General features: G+C 43.6%; 1 protein-coding gene across 12 annotated transcripts in view; it reads left to right on the top strand.

The window, feature by feature from the left end:
* arhgef12b (Rho guanine nucleotide exchange factor (GEF) 12b) overlaps positions 1–14,013 on the top strand; it is a 114,069-nt gene that overhangs the window by 52,404 nt on the left and 47,652 nt on the right. For 4 of the 12 annotated variants that reach the window (XM_047018154.1, XM_047018149.1, XM_047018151.1 and 1 more), the window contains exons 1-11: positions 4,434–4,559; positions 4,748–4,842; positions 7,480–7,530; positions 9,139–9,237; positions 9,348–9,397; positions 10,176–10,233; positions 10,369–10,574; positions 12,080–12,199; positions 12,300–12,419; positions 13,572–13,691; positions 13,896–13,979. In XM_047018154.1, the coding sequence (XP_046874110.1) occupies positions 9,359–9,397; positions 10,176–10,233; positions 10,369–10,574; positions 12,080–12,199; positions 12,300–12,419; positions 13,572–13,691; positions 13,896–13,979 (747 nt within the window). In that variant the 5' untranslated portion in view covers positions 4,434–4,559; positions 4,748–4,842; positions 7,480–7,530; positions 9,139–9,237; positions 9,348–9,358. Of the gene's footprint in view, positions 1–2,826; positions 3,147–3,571; positions 3,593–4,433; positions 4,620–4,747; positions 4,843–7,479; positions 7,531–9,138; positions 9,238–9,347; positions 9,398–10,175; positions 10,234–10,368; positions 10,575–12,079; positions 12,200–12,299; positions 12,420–13,571; positions 13,692–13,895; positions 13,980–14,013 lie in introns of those variants that run through there. The other 8 variants (XM_047018159.1, XM_047018156.1, XM_047018155.1 and 5 more) reach the window with 7 other exon arrangements.

Raw genomic sequence — 14,013 nt, 5'->3', positions numbered from 1 at the left:
AAGCTATCTCTTGGAAGTCGCTTTGGATAAAAGCGTCTGCTAAATGAATAAATGTAGTGCAGATTGGGTGGAATTGTGTGTATATTACGTTGAATGCATTTTCATTTTTTACGGTAATTTTATCATAACGTGTTAACATGTTATTTTTCACAGCTCCAATTTGTTTACATTTCATTTAGAATTTTTCAGCTTTTTTCATAGAGACAGCTGGAGAGACTGACAGGAAAGCAAAGAGAGAGCGGGGGAAGACATGCAGAATCAAACCCTGCGTTAAGGCCTTAACCTTAGTGGTGATGTGACATCCCCAGAGAGATTGAGATTTCCCTGCACTTCCAGCACCAGGTACAGAGGCCTAAGCAGCCTCATGACTCAGCCGTGGGTGGCAACTTTAGACTATTTCCCTTTCTCCACTTAGCTGACCGACTGGTCCGCTAGTCAACACATCACAATAGAAGTTCATACCAGAGGGATGGCTCGAGAGAAGGTGAGAGACCGTTGTCGTCATGAACACCCGATTAATTATGCCAATTACTTGAAGAGTTGTTTCTTGAGTGCCTCACATACAGGCATGAGCAGCCAACCTAGGTGGAGCTGGCTGCTGAAACTTGATTTCTGTTATAAAAAATGCACGTGAGTGTGCCGTTCACTATTTTCTGTCTCAGGTTTCCTGAATTGTACATATCTCAGCTGTCTGATTCTTGATTGTCACAGCGCTCTTAATCGGTGATCTACCAGGGCGCCCTGTGCCCTGTGTATTTTAGTGACAGTGATTTGGCCTTCACTCACCTGCGCTCCCTGGGAGCCCTGCATATGCCAGGCCTGCTCAACAAAGGAGTGGACCTGATGTCACGGGGTGGTCCATGGGAGGATAAGTGGAGGCTACAACCCTCCATCGAGCCTACCAGTGATCCGAGGTCCTCTCATGGCTTCGGTACTGAGAGGGACATCTTAGAATGCAGAGGTCTGTCTAATGCTGTCCTCCAAACTATACAGAGCTGACACGCGCAATCCGCTGCAAGAGGATACATAATGACTGACAAAAGTTCACTTAGTGGTGTGAAGGACAAAACATTTACCCAGTTTCATGTTTGACATGGGACTGGCCACAGGTACTGTAAAGGTATACGCAGCAGCCGTCTCAGCTTTTCATGAAGGTTTTGCCAGTACAACCCATTGGTTAATCGTTTCCTAGCTGGTACCTGTGGGCTCAGACCTCCTTAGAGATCGTCAACACCCCAGTGGGACCTGTTCATGGTGTTCGAGGCTCTGTGGAAGCATCGTAAGTAAAAATCGTCAGCATACCCCTGCGTTTCATTTCTCTCAAGTCTAGCTTACTCCTCACTCTGACTACGGCTAAGTGAGTGCCTTGTCAACACATGTAGAGTGCTGTTGTGCTATAACCCAATTTTTGTGCCAAGGTCAACAGTCAGATGTTCAGGGCACAGAGGTGCGAGCTGAGAGTGTTCTTTCATCAAAGCCTGCAAAAAGCCTTTGACTACACAAAGACTCTCCCACTGTCTCCGCGACTCTATCATTACGGCATATGAGGTTATGGGTCCCGTGCCACTTGGCATTCAAACTCAGTCCACTAGAGGAGTGGCGACCTCGGTAACCATCCTCTGTGGCGTAGGAGTAGAGGAGATCTGTGTGGTGGACAGAGGACATGGTCGTCACCCTCACCTTTTGTACAAAACTACCTGACAGACATCTCGTCCTCCTGTTTCTCTGACTGACAAACAATGGTTATGGAGATAACCGTTGTTTTTCCTTGTCTTCCTTTAGGGTTTAGGTGCAGTTCTATGGGCACATTCTCTGACATTGCTTGTAAAAAGGGCTATACAAATTAGATTTTTGATTTAAATAAATCAATAGGACTGTACGTTACTGTTAACATTTATAGAAACACACGGCAGGGGTAGTTAACACTCACAATTTTCTTTTTATTTCTTTGTCTTGAACATGACTTCTGTATCTTGATCTGTAACTCACTCTCGTCTACCACTCTGGTAGGCAGTTCCTCATTTTCGTATGACTCACCAATCACATTTAATTATGAATTTCCAACAATCATTGTTGAACCAGAATGTATTTGGTTGTTACAAACTCCCCAGTTAGTGAACTACTCAACTTTTTCAAGTCACTCATGAGGATTTTCGCGATTAACCCGATAATGGAAATTCACAACAATAAAATCGCGAAACAACAAAGTTGCATATCGTCTCACCCCTACCCACACACACAAACGGACATAGTCTGAATATCAGCAAAATCCATCCCTGACTGCCACCATCCTAATCTCTACTACATAGCCCATCTGAGGAGAAACAAGATAAGGACAACCATTACGTGTCCCTTATTTCTTTGAGTGATATGGTGTATTGTAGCTAGGGAATTGTCTGTTTCCCTTTCCTGTTTCAATATGACTGGGTTTGTTTAGTCTGAGGGAATGAAATTAGCTTTGTCTGGCAACATGTGATGGCTTTGTACTACAGAGATGCAAACTATAATCAGGAATTGGCATTGCTGAGGTATATTGTGTTATAGGTCAATATGGGGGGTTGTCTGTTTCTTGGGCTGTCTTCCGTCCCCCTAGCTTGTTATATGTTTTGACTCGACACTGCTGTTTTTTCTGGCCTGTGAGAAGACTGTAAATGGGAGGTTTGGCTAAAACTCTGGGAACTAGCTTGATATTTCTCAAAATCCTGCCCCCTGCCTTCACTGAAAGATACACCCCCCCCCCCCCCCCCATTCAGGAAATGGGAGCCCTGCCAGAAGCCCTCTCTGTTTCCGGGAATCTCTCCCACAATGCTGCAGTGTAGTAAGTTGGCTTTGACGTGATCGCCATTGTTCAAAGTGCAGGGCACCCATTGTCTAGGGGAAGGAACAGCAACAAAAACTAAAAACACCCGCGGAAGAAGGAGAGTAGGAGTGTGTGTGTGTGGCGACAGGGGGGTTATAGAGTGACTGAGGAGAGGGGTTTGTGCAATCTAAACGTGGGGAACCTATTGTGTATTAATCTGTGAGGTTCTCGCTTGCATCATTTCGAGAGACTGAAACCTGTGGAACTGCATGCCATGACCATGAGGACATGAGGTTTATGTTAGCTTCACACACGCACCTTATTTTTTGTATGACATGGTTTCAAGGTGGGTCTGGTGTCACCTTGTTTTTTTGGGCCCAGTCCCCTTTTCCTGTTAAAAGGCTGTAACCCAATGTTTGTGTTGTTGTGTTGTCTAAGCAGATGAGGACAGATGTTCTGTGATAGGGCTGTTAAGCTGCCATTTAAGTATAGCAGGTGACATTACATTGAAGAACCACCCGAAACAGAAGTATGATATGGCACAGACAGACAGTCTGTCAATGACAGTTCTATTGCATCTGTGGAGTGTGCGTGCGTGTGTGTGTGTGTGTGCCTGTGTATGTGTGTGTGTGTGTGAAATGTCTTCTGGTCCATGCTCAGTCTTACAGGTGAATGCATGACTTCAAAGTGTAGAAATGTAGAAAAGTGTAGAAATAAATCTTTCATGTATAAAACATTTTTTACTTAACTATTTGTCCTTTGCTTTTGCAGGTTTCCCAAAAAAGCAACTAGGTGAGTTGAACTTTCTTTGCTTACACTTTTCCTTTACATTTACATTTAGTCATTTAGCAGACGCTCTTATCCAGAGCAACTTACAGTAAGTACAGGGACATTCCCCCGTGGCAAGTAGGGTGAAGTGCCTTGCCCAAGGACACAACTCAATTTGGCTTGGACGGGAATCGATCCGGTAACCTTCTGATTACTAGCCCGATTCCCTAACTGGTCAGCCACCTGACTCCCTTTGATGGCCAAAACATGTAACGTGAAGTAGGATGTACACATTGAGTCAGACACCTGTATTTTGGTGGGTTTGGCCTTCTGTAGGGCTATTAGGAACCCCCCACTCTGTGAGACTCCCTCTTCAAAAGCATCAAGATGACTCACACTGCACTTTCATTTGGAGGGTGAAGCATTTTTTCCCCATAGCACCAGGGATTTGACTCAGTTAGGTACGGGATGAGAGCTAGCAGATACTCGTGTCTAGACATCTTCAAGCATGTCGGAGAGAAATTCAGAATTTATCAAATGTGAAATATAATATTGAACTCAAATTCGATTATCACATTAGTGAGACAAGACAGAGAGATGCAATCCAACAAGTCGTAAAACATAAACGTGACACACGTTTTAACTTCTTTGTGTGTGAGCCCAAGTAAAACAAGTACACTTAAGTTAAGTACACTTCCAATGTTGTAGAAAAAGATTCATCTTTCTTTTCATACATTTAAAGTAGATTTAAGGATACTCTTTTTCCACTTGGGATAACATCTCAGGACATGATCCTGAGAGAGAACTAGAGCGTGGGCAGACATTTACACTTGCACATGTAACAGACGTGGTCTTGTTCCGTCAGAGGTATACGGGCTGATGTTCGCCCCTCACTGGGATCGACTGACTTGCCACGCGCGGCCACTAACAGCTACGCCAACGAAAAGCTATCTATTCGTTGGCGCGGCTGGCCTGTTTACATACTTGAGGAGTGAGTTTAAACCGATACACACTGGCTACATTAACACCTTGATATGTCCAAAGGAGAAAGGTGTGTCAAGTCATATGTTGTTTTTTTTTTATAACCCTTTTGGGAGGGGAAGAATTTCAAGTCATTTATGGGTTATATTTGTGTGAATGTCTGGTGTTTTGTTGTCTGACCGGTCCATTCGCATTCAGGACCGCTAGCATTCTCAGCAAGGACCATCCCCCCGACAAGAAACCCAAGAGTGACAAGGCCGCTGTCCAGTCTGCACATGAGTTTGACCCCACAGGTGAGTGCTTCTTTCATGTGCGCATATACACACACAGACACACACAGACACTGTTCCTTCACGGTTGGCATATCAATGCGATATCAGGGGAATTATGCCCATTGTTGCGGTGAATTAAACAAATGCATTCTGTTTCAACGTGCTTAGATAAAGCCAAGGCATTGGTTATCCTTATCCCTGATACTACCCCAGCTCACAACATTGAACCTACTCTCCTCACAACTCAACATTCCTCAATCCCTTAAGTTAATTGAACATAAATTATGCAGCAATGGGAGAAAGTGCTGCGGCAACATGAGCTAACAGTCTGCCCTGGGGAGTTCGGTCCAGTGTAGTCTGGGGAGAGGGTCAAATAGAAGTAACATGGCTTCCCAACTGAAAGACACACAAACATTCACATGCAGGCTGATGCTCGACTTTGTTGTACTACAGAGACCTGCAGAGAACTATAGAGACCGGAGAAAGTAGATGTGCCCACACACACACATTACATTACATTTATGCTTTTAGCAGACGGTTTTATCCAAAGCGACTTCCAAAAGAGAGCTTTACAAAAGTGCATAGGTCACTGATCATAACAACGAGATAACCCCAAACATTGCGGGTTGCCAAAACATGAAGCATACATTGTGAAAACTAAATAAGTCCCAAAGGGAAGAACCATAAGAGCATGTACAATACTGGCTATACATAACGGCCCGCATCAGATTCAAGACCCTGGTACTGACCTTCCGAGCAGTGAACGGGACTGCACCCGACTACATCAAGTCTCTCCTGCAGCCTTACACCCCCACCCGCCACCTACGGTCCTCTTCAGACAACCGCCTGGTGGTCCCACCGCTCAAGACCGCCCGGTCCCAACACAAGCTCTTCTCCTGCCTGCCCCCCCAGTGGTGGAATCACCTCCCCACCTCTCCCCACCGTCTCTACACCTTCAAGAGAAGGCTCAAGACGCACTTGTTCCGGGAGTACAACGGTACTTAGGAATGGTTTGTTGAACCCAACGCTAGTTTCCTCAAGGATCACAATGACTCTTGCTTAGACTGTTGCTCTTGTTGGTTAGTGGTAGCTGATTTAAACTGTTGTATTATATTTAATCCTATTTTTATTGCTTTCCTACAGGTACACTTGCACTTAGAGATTCATGTTGTGTATTGTCATTTGCTTAACTACATGCTCTTATGGTTTCTTCCCTTTAGCACTTATTTTTGGTTGTTCACAATGTGTACTTCTTGTTTTTGGCTACCTGCAATGCTTTGGGGCTATCTTGTTGTTATTATCAGTGACCTATGCACTTTGTAAAGCTCTCTCTTGGAAGTCGCTTTGGATAAAAGCGTCTGCTAAATGAATAAATGTAAATGTAAAAAAAAAAATGTAAAATGTAGTTGAACACAAACACGCAAGCTTACCTGTACTGCCATTTCTGGTCTGAAGATGAAACACCCTCTTATCTTGCATAAAGACCAATTTTCACCCTACGTCACACGACTGTCAAGCAGGCTCAACTGCGCATGTCGGTTGCAAAAGACAAACTTTTCCCGGGTATAATACACTTGGAGTGTCGATCAGGTCATCATATATCTCTGGCCACTGGATTGCAGGGCTTGACATGAACTTTTTGAGGCACTAGTCTTTTGGAAAATTAAATTTACGTTTCATTTGTCCATGTACAAAAGTCACTTGACCCCGATACCTTTAAATAGCCTGACCAAGTGATCGGGCAAAATAAGCCTGGCTAACGGAGGTTGCTTTCTCAGGCAAATGACGAATGAAACAGGCTTGGTTAAAAAAATCAGAGATGCTGGCTATCTTCAGCAGGCTCGTAACTACAAAAGGCAGTCCTCCCTGACGTTTTTGGTGTAAAATTAAGTGAAATACAACATTGTGCCAGTGAGCGACCCGTGTCTGACTCTGAGGCTAACGTCAACACAGTATAACACCGTGAGGCGCAGTCTCACTCAGATTGCCAGTTTTACACAAATCACAAAAATTATCAAACCAGCTGGCTAAAAACAGAATTCCCATATCTCTTGAATGATGCCCTGCTTGACTTTTTTGGGTGTAAAACTTTTGATGTAGAATTGACCGAACTGTCAAATTATGAACTTTGTGACATGACGCGACCAAAGAGACTGGCTGCCGCCTAAAACAATATACAATATACAAAATAGTTGATCGTGCTAAATGTCCATTATGAACAGCATAGTTTGAATCTTTATTTGTTATCACACCTTCCTCTAGATCCGTCTTCTTCAGATATAATGCAAGACTTTAAACATGAATACTCTTGCTTTCATAAATGTCTTAATGCGAAAGAACATTCTATTTATTTTCACACAGATTATATTAATCCAATCTATCAACTCACAGTTGCCCATCAATATAATGAATAGCCTACATGCTACCATATCATCAAAATATTATGCAATGGTGATGTTGTATGCAGGCAGTAACTGTCCTACTCACACTTTGCCACATCATTCACTTACAATACACACTTATCTTTTTCTGGCTTTCTTAAATGTTTCAATTGTGTTTTTTTCTCCCATTTCTGTTTTGCTGTTTTCTATGTGTGTCTGGGTATGTGTGTGTGTCCGGGTATGCATTCCCACTGTGACTGTGCGGTGTTGTTGATAGAACTGCCTGTGCAGAAGACTGTGGTAGCAGAGGGAAGCCCAGAGCCCTGTGGTAAGACGGTCCTGAAGTTGTCACAAAAGGACCTACCTTGCTTTGTTCCCTCATTTCCTTTACTTCATCTGCACTGTTTTGAAAAGACCTGGATAGATAAGATTAAATATAATCACCTCCCGTTCCAAAAATACAAACATATTCAAAGATATTCTTCCTGGTCAAAGATGTACAGTATAGCATGCTTTCTTTCAAATTATTGAGTTGACACATTGATTGATTCATTGTCAAGAAGAAACTCCCTTTGTCTGATGTCCCAGATCATTAATCCATCTGATTCAAGTGAAGACCTTCTGGGATGTAATCAATGTAACCTGAAGAAACTGAACCGTACATTATTTTTATCTCTTCAAACCAGTGCAGTTAAAGGAAAGGTGACAAGGAGAGAAGGCTACTGCAGGATATTTACATACACTCCTAGTATGGTTGTGTTGTGTGGTAATTTTCCCTAGTAACCCCCTCTCTTCTGATGTCTCCTATCCTGTTCACTAACCTACTAACCAGATATTCCTTAAATCCCTGAGTATATCTTGAGATCTTACTACATGAATTTTCTTGTGCTGCGTGTTTATATGAATGGTCGTCAAGATTAATAGTGATGATTAGCTGTTCAAGCTGTTCACTGCAACTATGAGTTGTTACTCAAGATACCGGGACTGCAAATACACCCTCAAACACTTACATGCTGAAAGTTCTATTTAATTTGGTGGAAACCAAAGCATCAACGTTGTTTTAATCACCTTTCGTTAGACGGACTGACTTTTGCGTAACCTGCTGTGACGGGTTCAGCCTCTATTTGTAACTCAAACACTCACAATCGGTGCTCAAACAAACACCACTGGAGGTGTCCCTGCACGTGTGCTGATATCACTGTTCACCAAACAGCCGGTGCTTATCTATGAGTCAAACCAGGTTCCTTCAGGGTCATTCAGCTTTACCCAACCCATTAAGAGCTTACGGCATTACTGTATATCTATGGGAAAGATATATGGAAACTATAATGAGACAGTCGTTTAGAAATAGAGGTGGTCAAAGGAAGAGAGGCTTATTTTATGAATTGAGGCAGAAGGCATGTAATGTAATAATAATACATTTTATATGTGGGACGCCTTTCAAAACACTCAAGGACAATTTACATAAAATGGGCCTATATTGTTATGTACAATATCAGTGGAGGTTAAAAAGTATACATTTTGGTCAGAGAAAGTAGTGAGTACAGTTTAGTGAGTACAGTAACTTTAACTCAGCTTTGCAACTTTAGCGCTTTGCCCTCTTCAGATGCCATCTGTTAGATGTTCCTCTGTGAACAGAAGCCCAATCAGCTTTATCAATATTTGTATGATCTGGTTTCATAGAGGGTAATATGTCTGCTTTGCTGTGGAGGAACTTGTCTATACTAGTTTGACCCAACATCCAGTGTGTGTTAATCTCACAATCAAATACACACACGCATACACACGCACACACACACATATACACACACCACACACAGTTTTCCATCACCCACACAATCTTTCTTTCTGCCTGGGATCAGTACACCATTTCTCTTAGTAACATAAACTATGTTTCTGTGTCTGTCTGTCTGTCTGCCTGTCTGCCTTTTTGCAGGGCTTGTCCAGCGTTGTGTGATCATCCAGAAAGACGAGAATGGCTTTGGGCTGACGGTGAGCGGAGACAACCCTGTGTTTGTGCAACTGGTCAAGGAGGGTAAGTGGATCAAATAATGTATTTCAAATACGCAAATCGGACCTTGAGTTGGAACGCCTGCATTCAGATTCACAATATGTTCCCTCGTCTCTTCTGCTCCTGTGCTGTAGATGGCGCTGCCATGCGAGCTGGTGTCCAGACTGGTGATAGGATCATCAAGGTGAACCCCTGTTCTCTTTTGTGCCCATAGGCCCAGTTTAAATTCCTTTCCTGTGAAACATCTCCCACTATTTTTACCTTCATGGTAACCTGCATCCCACTCTTAAACTGCAATTATGTACTCTTCAAATGTTTCCTTTCCACCTTCTTTCCTTTTGCTAAACCATCGATCTGACCCTGACTCAGATTTCTAACAGCTGTTAGATTTCTTACAGGGGCCACACACTTCCGTCCATCCGGCTGCGTTAGATAAGAGACTACCACACAGGAAGGACGCATTCACAGAGTACATTTACATTTACATTTAGTCATTTAGCAGACGCTCTTATCCAGAGCGACTTACAGTAAGTACAGGGACAATCCCCCCGAGGCAAGTAGGGTGAAGTGCCTTGCCCAAGGACACAACGTCATTTGGCACGGCGGGGAATCGATCCGGCAACCTTCTGATTATTAGCCCGACTCCCTCACCGCTCAGCCATCTGACTCCCCTAGAGTAGTCAAACAGAGTCCCCTACTTCTTCAAGTGTTGGCTGGACCCCTGCAGGCTTTTGCAGTAGATCATGGGTCATGTGTAATGCCCTCTGCAGAATTACCACTCTGACATCTGCTGGCTGAAGGGGGAACTGCAATGTAAAATCCCCACACAAAGTTTGACTAGTATTTATTTATTTAGTGGTTGAAAATGAATCACTTGAGGATGTCAAAGGAAAACTGCTTATAAAATGTTTGGGATATTTTTTTTATTTTTATGTAATGCTGCAATCATGTTTTTTTCTTAGGTTAACGGCACCTTAGTAACACATTCAAACCATGTAGAAGTTGTCAAGCTTATCAAATGTAAGTCATCTTACTTTCTATGAATGTTGCATTAAACTATGATAAATCAGCTATGTACATGACACAGCATGACATATGACGGAGGCAGGCTTCATGACAATAACATGTACCCCAAACTAACCCTGTCCTCTGCAGCGGGCTCCTATGTTGCCTTGACGGTGCTGGGGCGACCCCCAGGCCTTGTCCAAATCCCCCTGGGGGAAGGGGAGGGAGACCCAGGCTTGTCCCCCTCCCTTTCTTCCCCCCACTCCCCAGGACCCACGTCGGGGGAGTCGCGTGGTCTCTCCCCCTCCTCCACCACCAGCACCCAGGACCATATCACACCCCCGCTGCCTCTTTGGGTACGTCCACGTGTATGTTGTTGGGGGGGCGGGGGGTTGTTGCATGTGTATGCATGTAGATGTTTGGTAGAGTTGCGTGGGTGTGGTTGAGATAGGGAGTGTGTGTCGAGTGAGAAAGTATGGTTAGGGTTATGTTGTTTATGAGGGTCCTTCTACTTTTCATAATTATTCTGGATGTCTCTTATTTATTCATTCTCTCTTATCCTTCTTCACTCCTACTTTGTTGTTCATACAGAATTTGGAAATACAATGTTTCCTCACCCCATGTATGATTACTCTTAGATAAACTTAGTACTCTTAGTACTCCCTAAATTCCTTTACTCTTCTTATTTAATTTGAGGACATTCTTTCTGTCATGCTCCCTCCTTTTACACATCCCTTTCCACCGCATCATTTTATTTATTTATCGCTTTAAATACTTCCCTGTTTTTTGTTTCATTCATCCATCATTTCCCCTGTGGTTGACCAGTTAAACAAGTTAACCAGTAATTCTGGGTTGTCTTCCCAAGCCAGCCCTCCTCTATACAACATCTTTGTCCTTCTCTGTCTCTCATGCCTTATTTCTGACCCTTCATTAATTTGCCCCCCCCCCCCCCTCCCCGCCCCGCAGGAAGAGAACAGTGCTGTGCACAACCAAAAAGTGGACATCCTTCATAAAATGATGACTAAAGAGTACCAGGCAAGGTTTGGGAGTGAAGAGAGACAGAAAGAGAGAGAAACCTTTTTGCTTTGCTCACAACCATTGAGTACTAATTACACTCATACACACGAGAAAAGAACCACACACGCAGTCCATGAAACTCGCATTAGGGTCTTTTGGCACAGGTGATTTGATTCCAACTCAGACACACAGATAGACAGACAGACACAGACAGACACAGACAGACACAGACAGACACAGACAGACACAGACAGACACACAGACACAATTACACTCATACACACGAGAAGAGAACCACACACACACTCCATGTAACTCGCATAAGGGTCTTTTGGCACAGGTGATTTGATCCCAACTCAGACACAGACAGACACAGACACAGGCAGACAAGTTGGATGAGAGAGAGACATTCCTTTTTGTTCCTCTCTTGTCTGTGCCTCTATTTTTCCCTTTCTGTATTTCCTCTCTTTCTGTTTTCCTTCCACCTCTCTCTCTCTGTTTTGTTCCCCCTCTCTTTCTATTTACACTATTAACAAACACAATACTATTCCATGGCAACCAAGTAGACAGCAGGGGTCATCTGCTTTAACCACAACAGTATTATAGAGGTGATTATCTCTTCTAGCACTATTACTCTCAGTTCCCTTATGCCAAGGCCTAGAGAACTGAGACCATGTGAAAGTGAAGCACTTCCTTTTCCCACACACACACACACCCACACCATCAACTCCTCTGTGCTGTACATGTCCACCAACACTCCAGACAGACTTAGGACAAAGAGCCTTGCAGTATCTCCCCCAGCCACCGTTCTGACATGCGTTGACTGTTTGTCGTCGCTCTGCAGGCAATGCAGGAGGAGTATAGCAAGAACCCCACACCCAAACTACTGAAGGAGATCCAGGAGGCCAAGCAGCACATTCCACTGCTACAGGGCCAGCTCAGTAAGGCCACAGGGACACCTCAGGTGAGAACAAACACAAATACAGAGAATCATCAAAAATCACAGTTTTCACAAATATATATTGAGTGTGAGTGCGTGCGTGCGTGTGATTGTCCACTGTCAGGACGGCCCCCTGTCGCCTAGGGATGGTGAGGTAGAGGAGGAGTGGACTGATGGTGACCAGACCCCCTCCTCGCGGAGAGAGGGCAGCAGTGACTGGCCCTGGACTAACAACAACAACACTGTATGTACCAACACACACTCACTCATGAAACCTGCTTTTCCTACTGGCACTATCGTTCCAAATAGTGTTTATCTGTTAAAGGGGTGATTGACTGGGTTTTTGGGGTATTTCACACTGTTCCTTATCCTTTTCGCTCCCCTGATAGCTGTTTATGAATGTCGCAAAAATAATTTTTTATTTGTTGTCTTCAAATTGCTTTTGAGAATTTAAACTCTTTAAATTGCAGGTCTACACATTTCTGTAAAAGGTTAAATGAGCAGTATGCGTTTCCTGATTTATATTTAACAATTACAAAATATGTTGGTGTTGATAGGTACCATGAATTGGTGAATTTTCAATAGAATGTGCTTGTATCCGAGGCATTTTTGACAATATGGTAGCCATTCAGATTGTGAAGCTTCAAGCTCTTCTCCTGCCTGGCCCCCCAATGGTGGAACCAGCTCCCCACCTCCATCAGGGACACTGACTGTCTCCCCACTTTCAAGAAAAGGCACTTCAAGACACACTTGTTCCGGGAGTACAACGGCACTTAGGAATGCTTGGCTGGACCTGATGTTAGTTTCCTCCAGGATCACAATGCCTCTAATTGAGAGACTTGTTGCTCTTGTAGGTTAGTTATAACGAAGTTAACTCTTGTACTCGCTGTGAAATATTTTACTGTTGATTGTTCTTCTACAGGTACAGTCTTGCACTTTTTGAGGTTCATGTTGTTTAATTTGTAACTTGTATAACTGCATACTCTTATGGGTCTTCCCTTTGGCACTTGTTTAGTTTTTCACAATGTATGGCTGCTTGCAATTTTTGGGACTACCTCGTTGTTATGATCAGTGACCTGTGCTCTTTTGTAAAGCTCTCTCTTGGACGTCGCTTTGGATAAAAGCATCTGCTAAATGCAATGCAATGCAATAAATGTAAATGTGAAGCTAAATAATCAATTGCTATTTCTGTGTGTGTGAAATACATTGCTTCCACTGTAGCACAATTTGGAAGGCCAACAGTGATCTAATTTCTTAATAAATAAAAGAAGTGTGGGTAAACTGTTGGCTACGTTTTGGTTTATTTTTTGGCGATAGTTATGCCTGGCCAGCTCGACTAAGGGTCGTTCAGAGGGATTTGAAATGGTCTATTGTTCTGGTGTTTTGTCTCTGTCAGGTGACTCCAAGTCCTTTCCCCGAGAGTTTGTGCCAAAGAGAGACCCCCTGCCACAGCCCAAAGACCCCCAGAGACAGCATCAACTGCCACTCGCCCGACACCGAGGACACACCCGATCTGGTGAGACACGCATATTCATACATGCACAAACACACACACCTCTCTGTATTGTGTGTACATACACTGTCAAACACACTATTGCATAAAATATAATCAAAAACCTACTCCCAGACCAAAAAGCTGTGAATTTGTTTTGATGGCATGTATGTGTGGCAGTGTATCCAGTCCTTGTCAAACTAATGCACTGTGGTTCTGGTCTCCTAGTCCGTTGTGGGCAGCCCCTCCTCCCGACTAAACCCTCAGATCATCGGAGCAGAGGATGACTACTTTGATACTGAACAGGAACAGGTAAGAGTAGATAACAGAAAAAATTGTTTTATGG

The sequence above is a fragment of the Hypomesus transpacificus genome, unplaced genomic scaffold, assembly GCF_021917145.1.
Source record: "Hypomesus transpacificus isolate Combined female unplaced genomic scaffold, fHypTra1 scaffold_94, whole genome shotgun sequence".
Lineage (NCBI taxonomy): Eukaryota > Metazoa > Chordata > Actinopteri > Osmeriformes > Osmeridae > Hypomesus > Hypomesus transpacificus.
This window is presented reverse-complemented; position numbering and strand designations above follow the sequence as displayed.